General features: G+C 40.1%; 1 protein-coding gene across 1 annotated transcript in view; it reads left to right on the plus strand.

Moving 5' to 3' along the window:
• PREX1 (phosphatidylinositol-3,4,5-trisphosphate dependent Rac exchange factor 1) overlaps nucleotides 1-17,329 on the plus strand; it is a gene marked incomplete at its 5' end in the record, with an annotated part of 146,973 nt that overhangs the window by 91,237 nt on the left and 38,407 nt on the right. Inside the window, 6 exons of the mRNA XM_080627938.1 lie at nucleotides 1,941-2,056; nucleotides 2,961-3,110; nucleotides 6,363-6,510; nucleotides 10,649-10,749; nucleotides 12,547-12,650; nucleotides 13,355-13,404. Of these exons, the coding sequence (XP_080484064.1) occupies nucleotides 1,941-2,056; nucleotides 2,961-3,110; nucleotides 6,363-6,510; nucleotides 10,649-10,749; nucleotides 12,547-12,650; nucleotides 13,355-13,404 (669 nt within the window). The remainder of the gene's footprint in view (nucleotides 1-1,940; nucleotides 2,057-2,960; nucleotides 3,111-6,362; nucleotides 6,511-10,648; nucleotides 10,750-12,546; nucleotides 12,651-13,354; nucleotides 13,405-17,329) is intronic.

The raw sequence follows: 17,329 nt of genomic DNA on the forward strand, positions 1-17,329 counted from the left end.
CTAAGGTTTAGAAAACAAAATGTTCTACTTTAAGCAACTCTTTTTTTGTACAGGAGATATTACTGAGCTACTCTGTAGTTTGGCTTGATTTTGGAGGAGGCTGCTTTAACACTCTCATTTTCCCAGAGGATTGATAGTGTTTATCTTTGTCTAATAATGTAGCTTGAACTGATGAAACGTTCAGATTCTGATTTCCATTAAAAAGTGGGATATTTTATTAACTCTGCTCGAGTTGCCTAGTGTAAAAGATATATTTAGGAATTGCTGAGCGACTTTAATTTCAGATATTTCTCCTGTCTAGCTGCTATTTATAATTAGTCCAGGATGGAAATTAGTGTCTATCCAGTTGTGCTGGTGTGATTATTTGGCCAGCTGCATGACAAACAACTGGCATGGTAGTGGGACACAGCTTTTGGAAAAGCCAGTACCACCAAAAACCTGCCTGTGTCTGTTCCTAATTTGAAATTGAATTACTTGGTTCTCAGCTCACACTGCGCTTACCTTGTAAAAATCACTGGAGCTTTTCTTGACTCAAAAATGCAATCAGAATTCAGACCTGCCTTTGATAAGTAATCAACAATGCAGCCGTTTAGAATTTAGGCATCATATCTTTTCACAATAGCATAAATTAGGAGTAGCATTGTTGAGACCAGTTTAAGATGTGTCTTAGAATGTGATCGGTGATTTTCAGTGTAAGACTGCAATCTCATCTTTTGCAGAAGCTTTGGGAAGTCTGACAAACTGATGACATAGATTTTCAGAGCTGAGTATTGTTTTGTGTTTTTAGCAGGATCATAGATAGCTGTTTAAATTGAATCCTGATGTCAGGAACAGTATGTTTCATGTGGAGAAATGGGCTGAGTATTTAAAGGGTTTTGCCAAGGCTGCCAGGATAGCTTGTCTTTAGATTCCAACAGTCATCTTTAGGAAATGATCTAATGGCTCCAAGATCTCCATCCCTGTCACTCTGATTGGATGTAAATATATGGTCATCACTAAATGTGTATTTATCACTAAAACTAGTTGTAAAAGGAAAAATTGTTCAGAAGAACTTGGTGATTCTCCTCTCACCTCAGTTTATCACAGATATTTCACTCTGACAGACTTTTTTTTCTCTCCAGCTGTTTTTTATTGCAATATTTCTTGAATCTTATGAGCTCCTGGCAGATTGCCACAGCAATCTGTTCACTGCACAGAGCTTGGACACTTGCCATCCCAAATGATGATCATTTGACCGGCTGTGTTTTGGTTCATATAGCAGAGTTGTTCTTAGATATTAAAGCTCAGCAGGTGTTAGTTGGATGGTTTTAAACCTGTTATAAACATAAAAATCAGAACATAACTAGCAATGAAAGTGCTTTCCTGATTATTTTTTTATAAGACATTTCAACAAAGGCACTATAAAGCTTATGGATAACGACATAAACTTTGGTGCAAAGTCGCCACAGCAGGACTTTCACAAATGCCCCCTACAGTGACGTTTAACAGATATGACAGGCCATTTGACACCAGCCTCTTTACATGTTTTATTTCATATTTGAAACTTGGTATACATCCCACAAATTTATCAAAGCTTCAGGCAAACAAAAGAGGCAAATGTAACATTTTGTCAGGGGATATTGCAGTTTTCATCCCAGAGCCATGTGCAGTTGGGTTGTACTGGCATTTCAGTCAGTCATCAAGAATGTAAAGCTTGAAGGCATCCCAGTCTTCACATATCTTGTAAAATAAGCTCTTTATCATTGTACTGACATTGTCGTACACTTACCTTTCTGAGCTGATGGAGTAGTCCAATTTTTCAAAATCAGAGGTGTGGTCAAATACCACAAAACACTATATCAGAATCCTTTTTTAATAGTCATATCTCAGAATGATTTTTATATATATGTATGGTACTCTATTTGTTTATGTGTTGTTAACAGTCTAAATCCTAATTGCAGGGTTACTGGGAAAAAAACATCTAAAAGGACAAAGTCAATCAACGGCTCCCTTTATATATTCAGAGGCCGAATAAATACAGAAGTCATGGAGGTGGAAAATGTGGAAGATGGAACAGGTATGAGACCAAATACTGTCTTTTAACAACACAGCAAGTCTAGATATTATTTTGCAAGGTGGTACAAATGTACTTTTCTGTCTCCTTTAATGAAATCTCAAGCAAGCTATGCAGCTTCTTTATTATTAGACCAACTTATATTTGTTGAAAGACTGGAATGCTTTCAGGCACTAGTCCTTCGTTCTGAAATAACCTTACGAGAAGAGTTTGTGTACCCAGAAGCTTGTCTATTTTCTCTCCTAATCCAAGTTAATTTAGTAAAAGATACTTTATCTTCTTTCCATCCTTTCTTTTCTTACATCTTAAGCCGTTACAGCTATAACAACAGAACTTCTGAATCATCTCATTTAGAACACTACCAAATATTAGTCTTAGCCTCAAATCAGTAGTATGGAATGTGTCCCTGAACAAAATATGGGAACGGTTCTTGTGTTCTGATTTCATCTACAAAGTCCAAACCATCCCCTCCTCCTACAGTAATAAGTCAGGAATGAATATTATGGCCTTTAAACAGTTGACACTTAAAGAGTTCTCATGTCCAGTGGACAAAAATCCTTACAGTGCAAGAAGTTAGTGTGTCCCTAGAAAGTTCAGATCGAATAACCTGAACAGACTTCATAGAGTGTTGCACTGATGTCGTTATGTTTTAAATGTTTTAGTTCTTCTGAGGTGAAATTATGGTGTCACTCTTAGGGCTGAAACAGTCAGTTTAACAGCCTATGGATACTTCTGTTAATATGTGTACTTACAGGTAAGTAACACCCAGTCACGTAGACAGTCAGTAACAATGGTGCATGAGGGGCACCTCCAAGTCAGGCTTTTTTAATTAAGGTGTCCCATGCTGATCTGATTGAAGTAGCAGGCCTTCTATTCACTGTGTACATTGTGCTTTGGGTTTTTACAGCAGATTACCACAGCAACGGCTACACTGTGACAAATGGTTGGAAGATACACAACACAGCCAAGAACAAGTGGTTTGTCTGCATGGCCAAGACTGCAGAGGACAAACAGAAATGGCTGGATGCTATAATCAAAGAAAGGGAGCAGAGAGAGAGTAAGTGGATAATGTGTTTTGTAATACACTGAATGCACTTGTGTACAGAGGTGTAATGTATATGCATGTAGGAGTATCGGAGAGAAAAAGGTTGCAGTTTTTTACCTCCATGGGCAGATTTAAAATCTATCCTTAATGAAAAAGAAAATCCATTGATTGAAAACAAATATTTCTGAATGTGTACCTTGGGTGTTTTAGGGACTTGTGTCACTGTATTTTTCAAACGTTTTTATTTACCAGAGGCAGCTTCTTTGAGGCATTGAATTACTGTTGAAAAAATAACATTTCATTAGTTTAATTTTTTGGTGTTAAACTTGCTAAGGAGTAAGGCTTTAGATGTTTAAGAAAGTTTCAGATCTGTCACTGAAGATTCATGAAAGTAGAGAATCCTTTAATGTCCTTTGAAGTCCAAACTTAGTTTTTATGTTACAGTACTTTGCCTCTAATCTGCTAAACACAATGCACATTGCAGTGTTATTTGTTATCATAGAATATGAACCATTTCTAACATACTGTATCATGTTTGAAGCCCAATGCACATTTTGGTAATAGCAGGGATACTACCTTCAAAATGTAGATGGGCATGGTGTAAATTCACAACTACCTGAAGGCAACAGAGAGAATCGGGTTCGATTTTTGCTCATTGGTCAGTCCTGAATCCCACTCTAAGGATCCTGAACTTCCACATGCTGTATTTTTTTAATAAAATACATTTCTTGGCTCTTACTTTTACCCTCAGAGTGCTAAATCATGTCTCTAAAAGGTCCCATGAGTCTCCATTTCGTAGTGAGTTTTCACTTTCTGAGGTCACTTAACTGCTCTGCGGAATTTCCTGTGCATCAGGTAAAATGTGTGAGGAGAGAGAAAGTTCAATAAGAAGTAAACCAGGATTATTAAAACAGACCATGTATATAATCAGAGAGCCTGAGAATATGGGGAGGTGACTCAGGAAGGGAGAAGAACTATTCGGTAATAGAAAGTTTCTCAAAGCTTTTCATGCAGCATTGGCTAGTTAGATTTTCTGATGCTTTTTGTCATACAGTTTTATGATGTGGCAGCTGATGACAGGCACTCAGGATAAGCATAGATATTCTGGCAGACATTCCAGGCCTTACTGGAAAATCTCCTTTGGATCAGAGTACTTACAAAGTCACAGAGATATCAGTGTTTGGATTAGAAAGTAGAAAGCTTGGTGAGATTCCCAATCCTGCAGGATGAGTTGGGTAAAATGTGCATTCCAGTCTGCCATTTACATCAGAGCCTGGGGAATTCAGTGATGTAAGACCAGCAGGAAACATGTATACTATTACACAGGCTGTTTTCTATCACAAGTTCACGTTGCAAATTAGCTTCAGCTACATGTGTCAGCATTCGCGATGAATTGGATCACAGTATTGGGCGAAGAAGAGGGTGGAAGAGTTAACAGCAGAAAGCCATGGGGGATGTGGAGCCAAAACTCTTGGACACATGAAAGAAATACTGGATTTGAAAGACAAAATGTTGTGCAAGTCTAATTTCTGGAACGTGCCTTTCAAGCCTCTAAATCAAATGCATTAAACGTTTTCAGAAAGCTAGAAAGCAGCTCTGAATATTAATTCATTTCAGTATCCTACCATAAAGCAACAGGATTTATGTCCAGTCAGAGTGAGCTATTTTTCCCAAAGAGTGTACAGTTTTCATGTCTAGCCTTACACTGATCACTTAAATTCTGCCCAGTGTAAATCTGTGTAAAAATTGGGATGTGCCCAAGTGCCAATGTGCCAAGTACAGGAGCAATTCAGGCTGCCTGTTTTCAAAAGTGTTAGGTGTCTAAAATAATGTGCCTCTGGTTTGGACTCCAGAGTTGCCTAGATTTACAGGTTCAAGTTTAAAGAAAATAGAAGTACGTGTGCAGGCTAGAAGAGACAAAACTTATACAGCAGCAAACCAGCTGTCCTGAAGCAATTTGCAAATCTAAAGGGAGAAGTGCCAGCAAATGTTTGTTATGACGATAGCTGTAACATAAAATCTCTCGTTTTCAGAGCTTGCTCTCCTGACTGCAGGAGTTCTCAAGTTAACATGAGCTATGTGGAAACTCACACGAGGTGGTCATGAAATTTTCTCTCTCCAATTATCTATCATTCCTTAAATAATTCAGATTTATTTCATTAAATATTATAATTGTCAAAATGTATTTTTTGCTTAAGGTATTCGTAAATACAAGAATTAAGAAGGGAGGAGAAAATAATGTTCCTTTCGAGTTTTGATTTATTTAAGGATGTGAATTTGATTTCAGCAGTTCTGTATTTTTGGCATCAAGTAATAAAACACTCAAAAAGTCATATGCTCTGTCAAGCATTTTGATGCTTTGAACAAGTCTTATGCTGGCAGTTATTCTGGGGCCAAAAATGGAATTGCAACAGAAAATCAGTTTCAGAAGGTATAGAATCACAGAGTGGTTTGGGCTGGAAGGGACCTTACAGATCATCTATTTCCAACCCCCTGCCATGGGCAGGCACACCTTCCACTATACCAGGTTGCTCCAAGCCCCATCCAGCCTGGCCTCTTGAACATTGCCAGGGATGAGGCAGCCACAGCTTCCCTGGGCAACCTGTGCCAGTACCTCACCATCTTCACAGTAAAGAATTTCTTCCTAATATCTAATCTAAATCTCCCTCTGTCAGTTTAAAGCCGTTCCCCCTTGTCCTGTCCCTACAGGCCCTTGACAAAAATCTCTCTCCAGATTTCTTGTTGGCTCCTTTAGGCACTGGGAGCTGCTCTAAGGTCTCCCCAAAGCCTTCTCTTCTCTGGGCTGAATAAGCCCAGCTCTCTCAGCCTGTCTCCAGAGCAGAGCTGCTCCAGCCCTTGCAGCATCTTCATGGCCTCCTCTGGACTCTCTCCAACAGCTCCATGTCCCTCTTGTGTTGGGGGCCCCAGAGCTGGACTGCAAGGGCTTCTATCCAGTGAGGAGCAGAGGGAGAGAATCCACTCCCTCGACCTGCTGGTCATGCTGCTGGTGATGCAGCCTGGGACACAGTTGGCTTTCTGGGCTGTGAGCACACACTGCTGGCTCACATTCAGCTTCTGTCAACCAACATCCCCAAGTCCATCCTCCTCAGGGCTTTTCTCAATCCATTCTTTGTCCAGCCTGTAGTTTTGCTTGGGATTGCCCTGACGCAGTTGCATCTTTATTTGGAAGTTCTCCATGTTCTGTAAGCCATTCTACTTTGTGTGATATTAAGGGCCTGAAGGAATTTCTGCTTTGTATTCCAGGTTTGAAACTGGGAATGGAGAGGGATGCATATGTCATGATTGCAGAGAAAGGAGAGAAGCTCTACCAAATGATGATGAGCAAGAAAGTGAACCTTATCAAAGACAGGAGGAGAAAATTAAGCACTGTTCCCAAGTGTTTTCTTGGCAAGTAAGTGGCATTTGAATTGAAAAGGCCTTTTCATTCCAATCAAAAGAATGGGCTCTGGATTTTCTGGGGGTGGCATTATGAGGTCAGATCAGATGTGCATTGATGCAGCTTAACTGAAAAGGCCAATAACCCCCATTACAGTTGTGATTTATTAAAATTAATCATTGATTCCTATTTATGCTCTGCAGTGACAGCTCATTCTACTCTACAATAACTCTTAACAGCTGTTTCAAATCACCAAAAGGAATAAGAAAAAATACCTTAACTCCCACAAGCTCAGGCCTGTTGGTGGCCAAACCTATATCCTCATGTGTGTACAAGGAAATGCTTACCAGGTGATGTTTGAACCCAACAGAACTGTCCAAGTCTCAAGATTAAAGTTAGAAGTTTCCTGTTTGTCAATGTAACATACACAAATGAAATTTTGTGCATCCTGAGGCAGTTGTTAGAAGTGCAGGGCTTTAGTGCCTGGAAAAGAACTCTCCCAGGATAGGTATTACAAAATAAGTCTGAAGTATGGCACATATGGGGCAGTAGACAAAGAGAACCCATGGATGAATCAGACCTCTGATTAGATACGGTAGCAGCAGAGCTGTTGTAGGGAAATATCCTGCATGGCACAGAGGGAGACACATTAGTTGACCTGAGAAGACTTTTCTGCCTCAGCTGTTTATGATTGAAATGATCAGCTGTGGGAAAGGCAGATTATCCATTCATTTCCCTTCTCTCCCCCTCTCTCTGTAATGGCAGTTTGCAAGCAGCATTCCTTGTGTACAGGGTGTGGAAATGATGCATTGTCTTTCTGGCTGACAGAAAGCAGTCTACTAGCACAGACTGGCCATATTTCAGCTATTAAAACCCTGATTTTTTGAAATTTGGTTGGTTTTTTTCCTTCACCCTCAGCCTCCCCTCCCCCAACTGATGTTACTGGATTCATTTTGAAACCTTTAAGCTCTGAATTTGGAGGCATGATGTAGCATTTCCTAGTTCCCACACAAGAAGTACCAGATCAGAAAATTACGTTCTTCAGTGATTATATATATGAGTCTGTTGTGGAGTCCTGGATTTTTTGCTTGATCTCAAGTCTTACCTATGATTTCCTGCTGCTACTTTATCTGTTAAAATGTCTGTAGTCTTAAATGCTCCACAGTCTGTCCTGCTCATTGCCCTCGGTTTGCTTGACAGCCACTTGACATTCCTGTAGTGAGGACTTGACCTAACTTTGCCAATGCATAACTGAGCCTAGACTGGGATACCAACAGGTATCCTGATCTCTGACAAAAACATTATTTGTGCTAATGTTGCAGCCCTTCCCATAGCAAATAACTCTGCTGATATCTTTTCATCAGTCACTTGCTGGTACAATTCTGGGCAAGTCAGTTGAGTGCAATTCTATCAGAACAATCTAGTCGTGACTTGCAGACTTTCTGTATCATTACTGGGTCTTCTCCTGAATAGTGTGTATTGGCTGTGACCTGGCTATTTCTTCAGATATTCCGGGTAAGGCAGTCACTAATAACTGTGCTGGGATGTACTTAGTGGTTTTCTGCTACATGCTGCTGAGAGTAACACTAAGGCTGCAGAAAACTACTTTTTCTCTTGGCCTTTGTATATCAGATAGCATCTAGTCATTCAAGAGAGAAAATGTGGTTGCAGAGGAAAAAATAGGAACTAATCCTAATATCTTCACAAACATCACATGCATTTATTTATAAGGCTGTTTATTGAGCTTCAGCAAATGACTTGCTGAGTGCAAATCCATTTTCCTAACCACTCAGGTATCCTGGCATTTAGGCATGTGACTAGTTATACATTGGGAAAGATGTGTGTTGGTGCCAATATCTGCAAATGGTATGCTTGCCATGCTTCTTGTCAGCACTGCCCTAAACTGATTGCAAAATCTTGAAACTGTATTGAGCTTGTAATAGAGAGGATCTGTTAACCTCATAAGATTCCAAACATATCTGATCAGATTGCACAAACCTGATGGGCTGGATTTTCCTGTGTATTTCATGACTAGAAACCCAGATGTTCTAAGTCCCTTATTTTCAGGGCTATAGTTGGGAGATGGTGTCCTGACTTGCATTCCAGGTGAGAACTGAGCTTAGCAGCACTGGGCAGTGAGGAGACTCTCAATTATGCTGGAGGACTGCTTAGAACAAGATGAGGAAGAAGTCAAGCTTTGCCATCCACTTTTTGAGTTGATGCTTTTTTACCAGCAGTCCAGCATATACCTAAAAACCCTCTCGGAATATTTCTGGATCATGCACTCTTCAGTGCTTGTAAAGCCTTCAGAGTAAATGATCACTGATTTTGCATATAAATCAAATACCATAGAAGTCTTAAAGTAACTCTTAAGAAAACCATCCCATGGTTCTGATTTTCAGGGCTCCGAGAGTAGCTTTCAGTTATTTTCCTTTCTTAGGAAACTGAAAATTGCAAACTGTTTTTGCAGTTGCAAACTTTAAGTAAGCTGCCTTACATTTACAATCCAAATAGGCTCCAGGGACACAGTTCTAGATAAAAGAAGCAGGAAAGCTCACAGGGTAGCATTGTTCTGCTGAAGTATTGTACCTGCTTAAGTGCTGTAAACTGCCTTAGACCCATGGCACTTGATGGAAGAATATGTAGCAACTGGGCACCTACCCTGGGTACTTCACAGGATTACAGTCATCGGCCAGCATGTGCCTGATGGGGCACTTCAGAGAGGGTTTGTCTTTCATTCTCAGTAATGAGTGAAGAGGATCGTGCTTACTTCTCCTCTCTGTGCAGTTGATACTCTGTTTCAGCTCTTAAATACTTCTAGAAACAGTTCAGAATCACTGGGAAATTGAGAACGAGCTTTCCTTAGGAGATAGAAAGTTTAACTCACCACTTCAGTACTCTGGTTTTAGGAGTTTTACAAAACTCTGATGGTTTCCATGGGATTCCCCTGGCATAGTTGAATAGATTCTGCTGCTTTTTCAGCACTATGGCAGTTACAGAGTAGCCTCTCAGCAAACCAGAATTCTCAGTACTGAAGTTGTTGTTGTTCTAAAGGCAAAATGCAAATGCTACCTACAGCTTAGATGAGTCAGGTCTGATAAACATGAAGATAATAAAAATACTTCATTTAGAGCCCAAAGGTGGAGGCATGGATACTGGTTTTGATAAGCAGCAACCCGCTGCACATTGGTAAGTAGACAAGGGTTTTATTGAACTTAGATTTCCCATATGTCATTCTACTTTCATATATTCCTTTTATTCTTCTCCACGAATTTAACACATTTCTAGTATAATCACTAATTAACCTGGCAAACAGCTCAGCCCCTTAGGGCTTTGGCATTGCTGGATTCATCAGGCTTGCAATGTCTGTTTTTCTGTACTTACTGTTTCTAATTGAGTAACATCCTACATATCTATCCATTTTTGGCTTTTATTCTGCCCATATGTGCAGCTTTGCCCCTCTCCATAGAGAGGTTTTGTTCTGTGCTGCATGAGCAGACAGACTTGGCACTTTTTGTCTTTAAATTAGAAGCATTGTGTATGTATCTGCCAGGCACCAGCTCCAGTAAATGACCTTAAATTAACCTGTCAGTGGGACTTGTGCTCTCTCTTACTGCTCTATGCTTGAATTAAGCAGGTTGAATCTTTTATCCTAAGTCCTACTGTGCTTCCATTAAAGCCAATGCAATACAGACGCAATGAACGACAGTGAGCATACATAACTAAGACCACAAACACTGCTTGGAGGAATAGCTTGGGTAGAACTAGCCGTTTTCTCTACTGTTCAACTTGTTTTTAAGGTCATCAGTTAATTTTGCCTTTCTTTTCCCCCGTGGATGTCTGAATTGCTCAATAGAGTAAGGGTTTTTAGCATCTTGATAGATCCAACCAGGTCATTTTTCCTTTTGTGTGCATGCTAATTATGATGAACAAGGGGGAAAATAGTGGTAAGAGTCATGGATAGGAGATCTAGATCTTGAGCAAAGCATTTCCTCCAGAAATGCATGAAATCAGTCCACCTACTAGAGGAATCATGACTTAAAACAGTTTTCACACTTGTTTCAAGGAGAGTCTCCTGATGGCTTGCAGAGGCCTGTGTCTGCTTATGTTCAGAGTGAAAAGCTAATTGTTTCTGTTCTGCTTGCCTTTGCAGTGAGTTTGTGTCATGGCTCACAGAGATTGGAGAGATAAGCAAACCAGAGGAAGGGGTCAACCTGGGACAGGCACTATTGGAAAATGGAATCATTCATCATGGTGAGTGCTCCATGCCATAAACAGATGTCAGATTTTGATAATGCCCTGGAAATGAAGGTGGAAAACTGACTGCAGATGCTCCCATGATGTTCAAATACTTTCCTGTACCATACTCATCAGATCCTCAAAATGTTTAATGACTTCTGCCATTCATGAGTGGGCAAATTTATGTCATGAAAACAGGACTTGCTGGGTGTCATGAAAGTGGGTATGCCTGCAGTTGCTTGATTTCTCTGCAGCATCTTTGTTGAGGACTGTATCGGGTGTGTATTCCTTTGTAGTATGCTTTGAAAATCTGCAGTGATCCATAAACACAGCTTTCCATGTGAGACATCAGCAATACAGAAGATAGTTAAGCAGTGCTCTTAGAATGGGGCACAGGTACAAACAAAGGGAGGGGCTCCAGATGATGGGTCATTAGTCTAATGAGATTGCTTGTCATAAAGAAAAGAGATGATGGAGGGTTTGTTGTGGGATTTGATCTTTCCAGTTGATTAGGCAATCAGCTAGCAAACACTGATGCACCATACTTTTTCATCACACCCAGCAGACGACCTCGAAGTGTTGTGTTGAAGGGCATTTTAGAAGAGTAGTACAGCGCTATGGAAGTGCTGCATGACCAAAGCAGAGATGCTTGTTCAAAAACTTGAAAGAACCAGGATGCAGTTTGAGATTTAGTCTGCCCCTTGCAGAGTGGGTAGCATAATTGTTGAGAAGGCAGAGACCAGGAATTCTTAAGACTATCCCCTCATTTGATAGGATATCCTGGTCTTTAATGAAGATTTCTGCTTTTGGTGATATATTTACAGAATAAAATACAATTTTCAGGATCTGGTGTATATCCATTTGGGTACAGTGAAATCTCTAAGCTGCATAAGATGTTGACTTCTTTGGGTGTCTGCATGCTCTGGATTTTTTATTTCTAAATCCAGTTGAGAATCGAGTCTGCGGAAAGTGTCTTTCATGTCTGACACACAGCAGCTCAGGTTCTGATCACTTCTGCTCTCTCTGACAGGTACCAGAACTTGCACATCAGCAGTTCTAGCTAAAAAGATAAATTAGCCAGAATTAAAGGAGATACTGAGGAAACTGAGCGATAAAACACATAGAGTTCAGCACTTAGCACAGTGCTCAGTTTTTAGCAATCTTTTATGGCCTGTTTCTCAGGCAGGCTGAGAGATCAGCAGTTTCCACCTGACAGTAATTTTATGCCAAGTGAAAACAAAAGATAAAAGATTGCTTAATGTAGAATAGGGGTAAGGGCTTCAAGATGGTGCTTAAGTTTTAAGTTCTTTCTACACTGGAAGACACATAATGGGATACTTTAATGTTTAATGATTTACCAGAATCTCAAGGGGTATTTCCTTAAGAAAATGCAGCATTGCAAATATCTTTCAATGTCTAGCAATAACTGTCATAGGAGACACTAACATCAGGAACTCTCAACTAGAGGTGACATTAATAACAAACCTGATGCATCTTGCTCAGGGTATTGGAGCAAGAGTAGCCTAATTTAATAGCTCCCCTATTTAAATTGGTGCCAAGAGAAATGTACAGAAATGTAGACCACTGGTGACTTAAGACCTATATAATGTATTCCTTCAATGTGCATTTTGCAGCTAAACTCACCTGAATGTTGAAATTGAGGCATTTCCTGTTTAACTAGAAGAGGACTGTGTTGTGTCTTCAGAAAATTATAGATACCAGCAAATCCTTGGGTGTAGATGTACCAACTGGCCTATGCAGAACATGGCAGGGGAGAAAAGACTAATTTTAATTTTGATGCTGGTGTGTTAGTTTCAGATAAGCACCAGTTTAAGAATGAGCAGGTGATGTACAGATTTCGCTATGATGATGGAACCTACAAGCCAAGAAGTGAATTGGAAGACATCATGTCCAAGGTTTGTATTATCATTCTTATTTGGAACCTTGTGATTTGTATCAGAGGAGTTTGCTCCACCTCTGAATGTCAATGCCCTGTCATATAGGGGATCCCTAATGCTGTTAATCTTTGTTGTATTAAGCTGTCCATCCTAATGCCATAGGAGACATTCACTCTAGGGAGAGGAAGCAGAGTTTAGCAATAATACAGTCATGACTGCACATGAGACTGCTGATTACAATCCTAATTTAGAAAGAAAAGGTCTTAAAAGAAAGCAGTAGTCTATAAGACAGCATGTCTGCTGAAAATCTGGGCGTTATGGTTCAGGCAGATAGAAGAGATCAATATGTAACTGCTGTTCCTGCTAATTGTATGTCAAATGAGTTCTGTTGATCCCGTATCTATCCACATACCTTTTAATAAATTGGATTTTTTCTTCTGGACATTAGTTCACGGGTTAATTGTGAGGAGGAATTAATGGAAAAATGTTGGAATGGAGGTGATCAGAGATAAAAACAGACTTTTTTTTTTTTGGCTTCTAGAGCCAGGAAAGAAGAAAGAATGTTTGACAGAAGATAAGGGAGCTGTTTTGAAAAACAGCTAATCAATAGATAATTCCAGCTGAGTAGAGACATCAGTGTCCAGGTTTTGCTAGCTTTAGCTAGTCAGTGTTTCTTTGAAAAGGAAAAAAACTGATAATACCATGCATCCTTCCTTCTTCAGGGTGTGAGGCTCTACTGCCGACTACACTGCCTATATACTCCCGTGGTAAAGTAAGTTCACCTTCATGATCCTTTTGTATACGTTACCAGGCTTTGCTAGAAGGACACCATGTTACTATTAAACTCTTTCTTCTGTCTTATTATAAGCAGTAAGATTCTGGATTTTCTTGGCTCTTTTACTGCCCTTCTATCTCCACAGTTTAGATCTGTAGTTGTACTTCTGCTAGAAAATGTTGGAACTGGGTTCTGGAAGAGTGAAAGGAAGGTGTTAATAAGTCTTCCCGACATTTGCTTCCTCTGTCAGTTCACGAGAGCTGCTAGCATGGCACTAGGTTATTTCTTTTCTCTGGTATTTACTGTGAGTTAAAGTGGGTGAGATTGTTAAGTGACTGCTGATTCAGGGCAGATTGTGTGGTGTGATTGTAGCTGCTGTATTATTTGGGTTATAGAAAATGTAAACAGATGCTAAAGTGATGTAAACAGATTCCAGTGTGATTCAAGGCACCCTAAACAAACAAAAACCATTCTCAAGTAAAATAAACTCCGAAGCTGTAATTTTGAAAACCCCTGAGGGAGGAAATCACCCAGGAGGTGATTTCAAATGTTGTTGCCTTATTGTGACATCAGATGAACATTTCTGGCCTATAATGGAAACTACCCTAAACCGTCTATGTGTTCTGTTCAGCTGTTTATGATTGAAAATTAGGCATTTTCACTTAAAAGAACTTAATTTTTACATACAAAAAACTGATGAGCAGAAAAACCAACCCTCTGGTGGGCATGGATGGAGTCCCAAATTCAACAAAACTGACCTCTTGTCCCTGATTTGTACAGTTGTTTCACTGAGCATTGTCATGCTAAAAGGAGCTGCAAAGATAGTTACAGTTCATCAGTTATAAATTTGCCTAATTAGATCTCTCTTTTCTTCCCCAGAATAGCTGTCCTATAATAGTAGAGATTTCAGTTAGCCTGAAGGATATGGAGAGAGCAGGAAAGCATGATGCATCCCTTGGTAGGCAAAAGAGTTATGCACATGCATGTGTGTATTTGCACATACACATCTCGCCCCTTGAGATGGCAATTCACGTGCAGAGTAGGAATAATGGTAAGTGAAGCTCAAAAAAATTTTCCTGCCCTCAGGTTACCCACAAACTTGAAAGGGTTTTAGTCTTATGCTTTAGGGAATCAGCAAGGGCAAAGTAACTGCCATAGGCCTGTCCTGTGGTGTTTTATCAATGTGCTATTTTTGTAATAGAATCCCATAGAAGCTGGAGAATCTTCTCATATCAGGATTAATCTTTGTTAGTGACAGCATGAATCTAAACTCTGTATGACCAGTGAAAAACAGCAGACTTTCAGAAGTTTGAGGATCCTTCTGGATAGACTTAACGTACTCTGTATGTTTAGGCTCTTCTTCCCACTGTTCTCTTTCCTATTCACTCTTCCTTTTATCTCCTTGTGAGAAAACTGAATCTCCTAGGCTGTCATCCTTTCATATCTTCCTGACATGTCTTTTTGCCTCTGACAAGCCTAATGTTAGCCTGAAGAGCTAACTTTTAGCCAAGTTACTTGTGCCAAGCTTACACTTTCTGCTGCGCCTTTGGACCACTGCTTTATCCCATCATCTTTGGACTGCTGATCCCTGCAATCTTGCTAAGCAAGGTTGATGAGGCTGATTTTTCTGGTGCAACCTTCCGTCTAGTAGATCAGCAGACCTGCTTGGAGTAGCAGGTGCACGGGCCAAGAGGATATGGAGGAATCATAAAGCTCAAAATTCAATTATTTTGTGAGCAGCCTTGGGATGTACTTTTGCTTTTAGTTGTCTTCCCTGGAAACATCAGAGTTTCCACACAGCCTTTGTCTTTATAATTTTTGTTAAGTAAACTCTGACACTGATGTACTTTGAGGACAAGAGAACAGATCCCACAGGAAACAAAGCTATTTTGGGGATTGGTACAGAAAAAGTAAAACATTTTGAAAAATCTTAGATGCAAAAAAGGTTCTGAATGTCTCTGGTCTACTTCAGGGAAGTTGTGAGGATGGAAGAACTTGCTCCCACTTACACATGTGATGGACAATACTTCACAGCACAGATGGGCCAGACCAGTGAAGAATACTATATTCCTCTAGTTCCTGTGAGGCAGCAAGGTTCTGCCAAAGTTTTGGTGGTTCCCACATCTATATTTGACTATTCACCTGTAGCTTGTGGTTCTGGATGACCTAGGATCCATGCTCTGCTCTTGCTCAGGCTAGATTGAAACTGGGGGAAAAGGTCAGTGAACTAATGTTGAAATACTTTTCCTGCAAAGCATTTAACTACAAGCAGTGAAAGGCTGGGCCTTGGACCAAGATCCTGATGCCAGCTTATTCAGAACTTAAGCCCTATGTCAGCATTTCTATGAAAATGTTGGGAGTTGCTTCTCACAATCTGGAAACCCCTTCTCATTAGTACTCAATATTTTAATGCTTTTCCTTTATTGTTCTGACATTTCAAAGCACGTTTTCTCCAGATAAGAGTGTGAGAGGGAAAAATTGCGCAGAAAACTCCCACAGTGTTGTGCTGGGTTTAGCACATTACTGGAAGAGAAGTCAAAAAATGTGTGTAAGCACTATGAGGAAAGCTTTTGTTCTGAGGACCCAGATTTCTGGAAATGCTGTCATGGGTTTTCTGTTTTGTTTTGTTTTTTCCAAGTTCTGAAACTCCTGCTTCCCTTTCTAATTTTTCACACCCTGCATTCTGCAAAAGGCATCTCTCGTGCTGGTATTTACAAAAGCCAGTCACAACATATTTGTATCTGTAGGTGATTAGTAAAGGACATGAGTAGGATGAATTTTAGATGGTGGTTTGATGTTAGGAATCTAGAAAAAAGGAAATATCAAGTAGTGTGCTGCTAATGAAAGAGGCTGATTTGACAGAACGGAAGAATGAACTCTTCCCTTGGGCTGCTGTATAGATACATCCGGACTGTAAAACAGTCACAGTGGCTGTGAAAGCTTCTTTCCACAGCCATGCCAGTGGACTTCAAGCTTGAAATAGAAGGACCACCTCCAAGGGTGAGAGAGGAATTAATTCTTCATGGTGCATTCAGCATTTGGCCTCGCTACTGAGACTCTCAACAAGAGGGAACCAATTAATGCAAATTAATTATGGTAATGGCTTTTGTGATATGGAACTAGGAACTGGATCAAGACCACTAAACTTGTTTCACACGAGCCAGTAAACAGCCTTAAAGTGGAAAGAGCTTTTCATTCTCTCATGAGCCTGGATTAAATCCAGTGACCTGGAGGTGAAAGGTGCTAGAGCCCAATGTCCGGAGCCACAGAGTCCTCTTATATTTGTATCAAAAAATTCTTTACAAGTATTTTATGAAAAGCTAAAACCATCAATTATCTCCATGGCTCTGGGAAGAGGAATAGAAGAAAACCACAAACAGCAGCAAGTTACAATAGGGTTTCTTTTCCTTATTTCAGAAGCAGTGCTGTTCTCTACAAGGGCAATGTATGAGGTGGTACAAGTTGTGTTACAAGGCATGAATATAAGACATGTTTTATTTACAATGGCTGAAATTATGTAATGCCATAAAAGCACACTGTGTATTCTGTGTCTGGCTTCTCTGATATTTTGCTGAAGGAAGTAAAACCGTGAACAGGTGAGAATCAGGAGAATCTCTATTTGACACAGTAGGCTGAAGGGTGCTTAATTCAGTGAGCCTAACAAAAATGGGAGCAGAGAAAATATATAGGGTCACTGTCTATGAATATATTGATGGGTAAACACTAGAGAAGAACTGTTTAAGCTTACAGATGAGCCTGGCATTGAGCCAGTAAGTGTGAGCAGGACACAAACGGATTTAGGGTAGAAACTAGAAGATGACTTTCAGGTAGAAGAATGTGACTTTCAACAGAGCCAGTGGTGGCAATATTCTGACCTGAGTTAAAGCTGCGGTTCAGTACATCTGTGAAAAGCATGTCCTGG

The sequence above is a fragment of the Psittacula echo genome, assembly GCF_963264785.1.
Source record: "Psittacula echo genome assembly, chromosome: 12".
NCBI lineage: Eukaryota > Metazoa > Chordata > Aves > Psittaciformes > Psittacidae > Psittacula > Psittacula echo.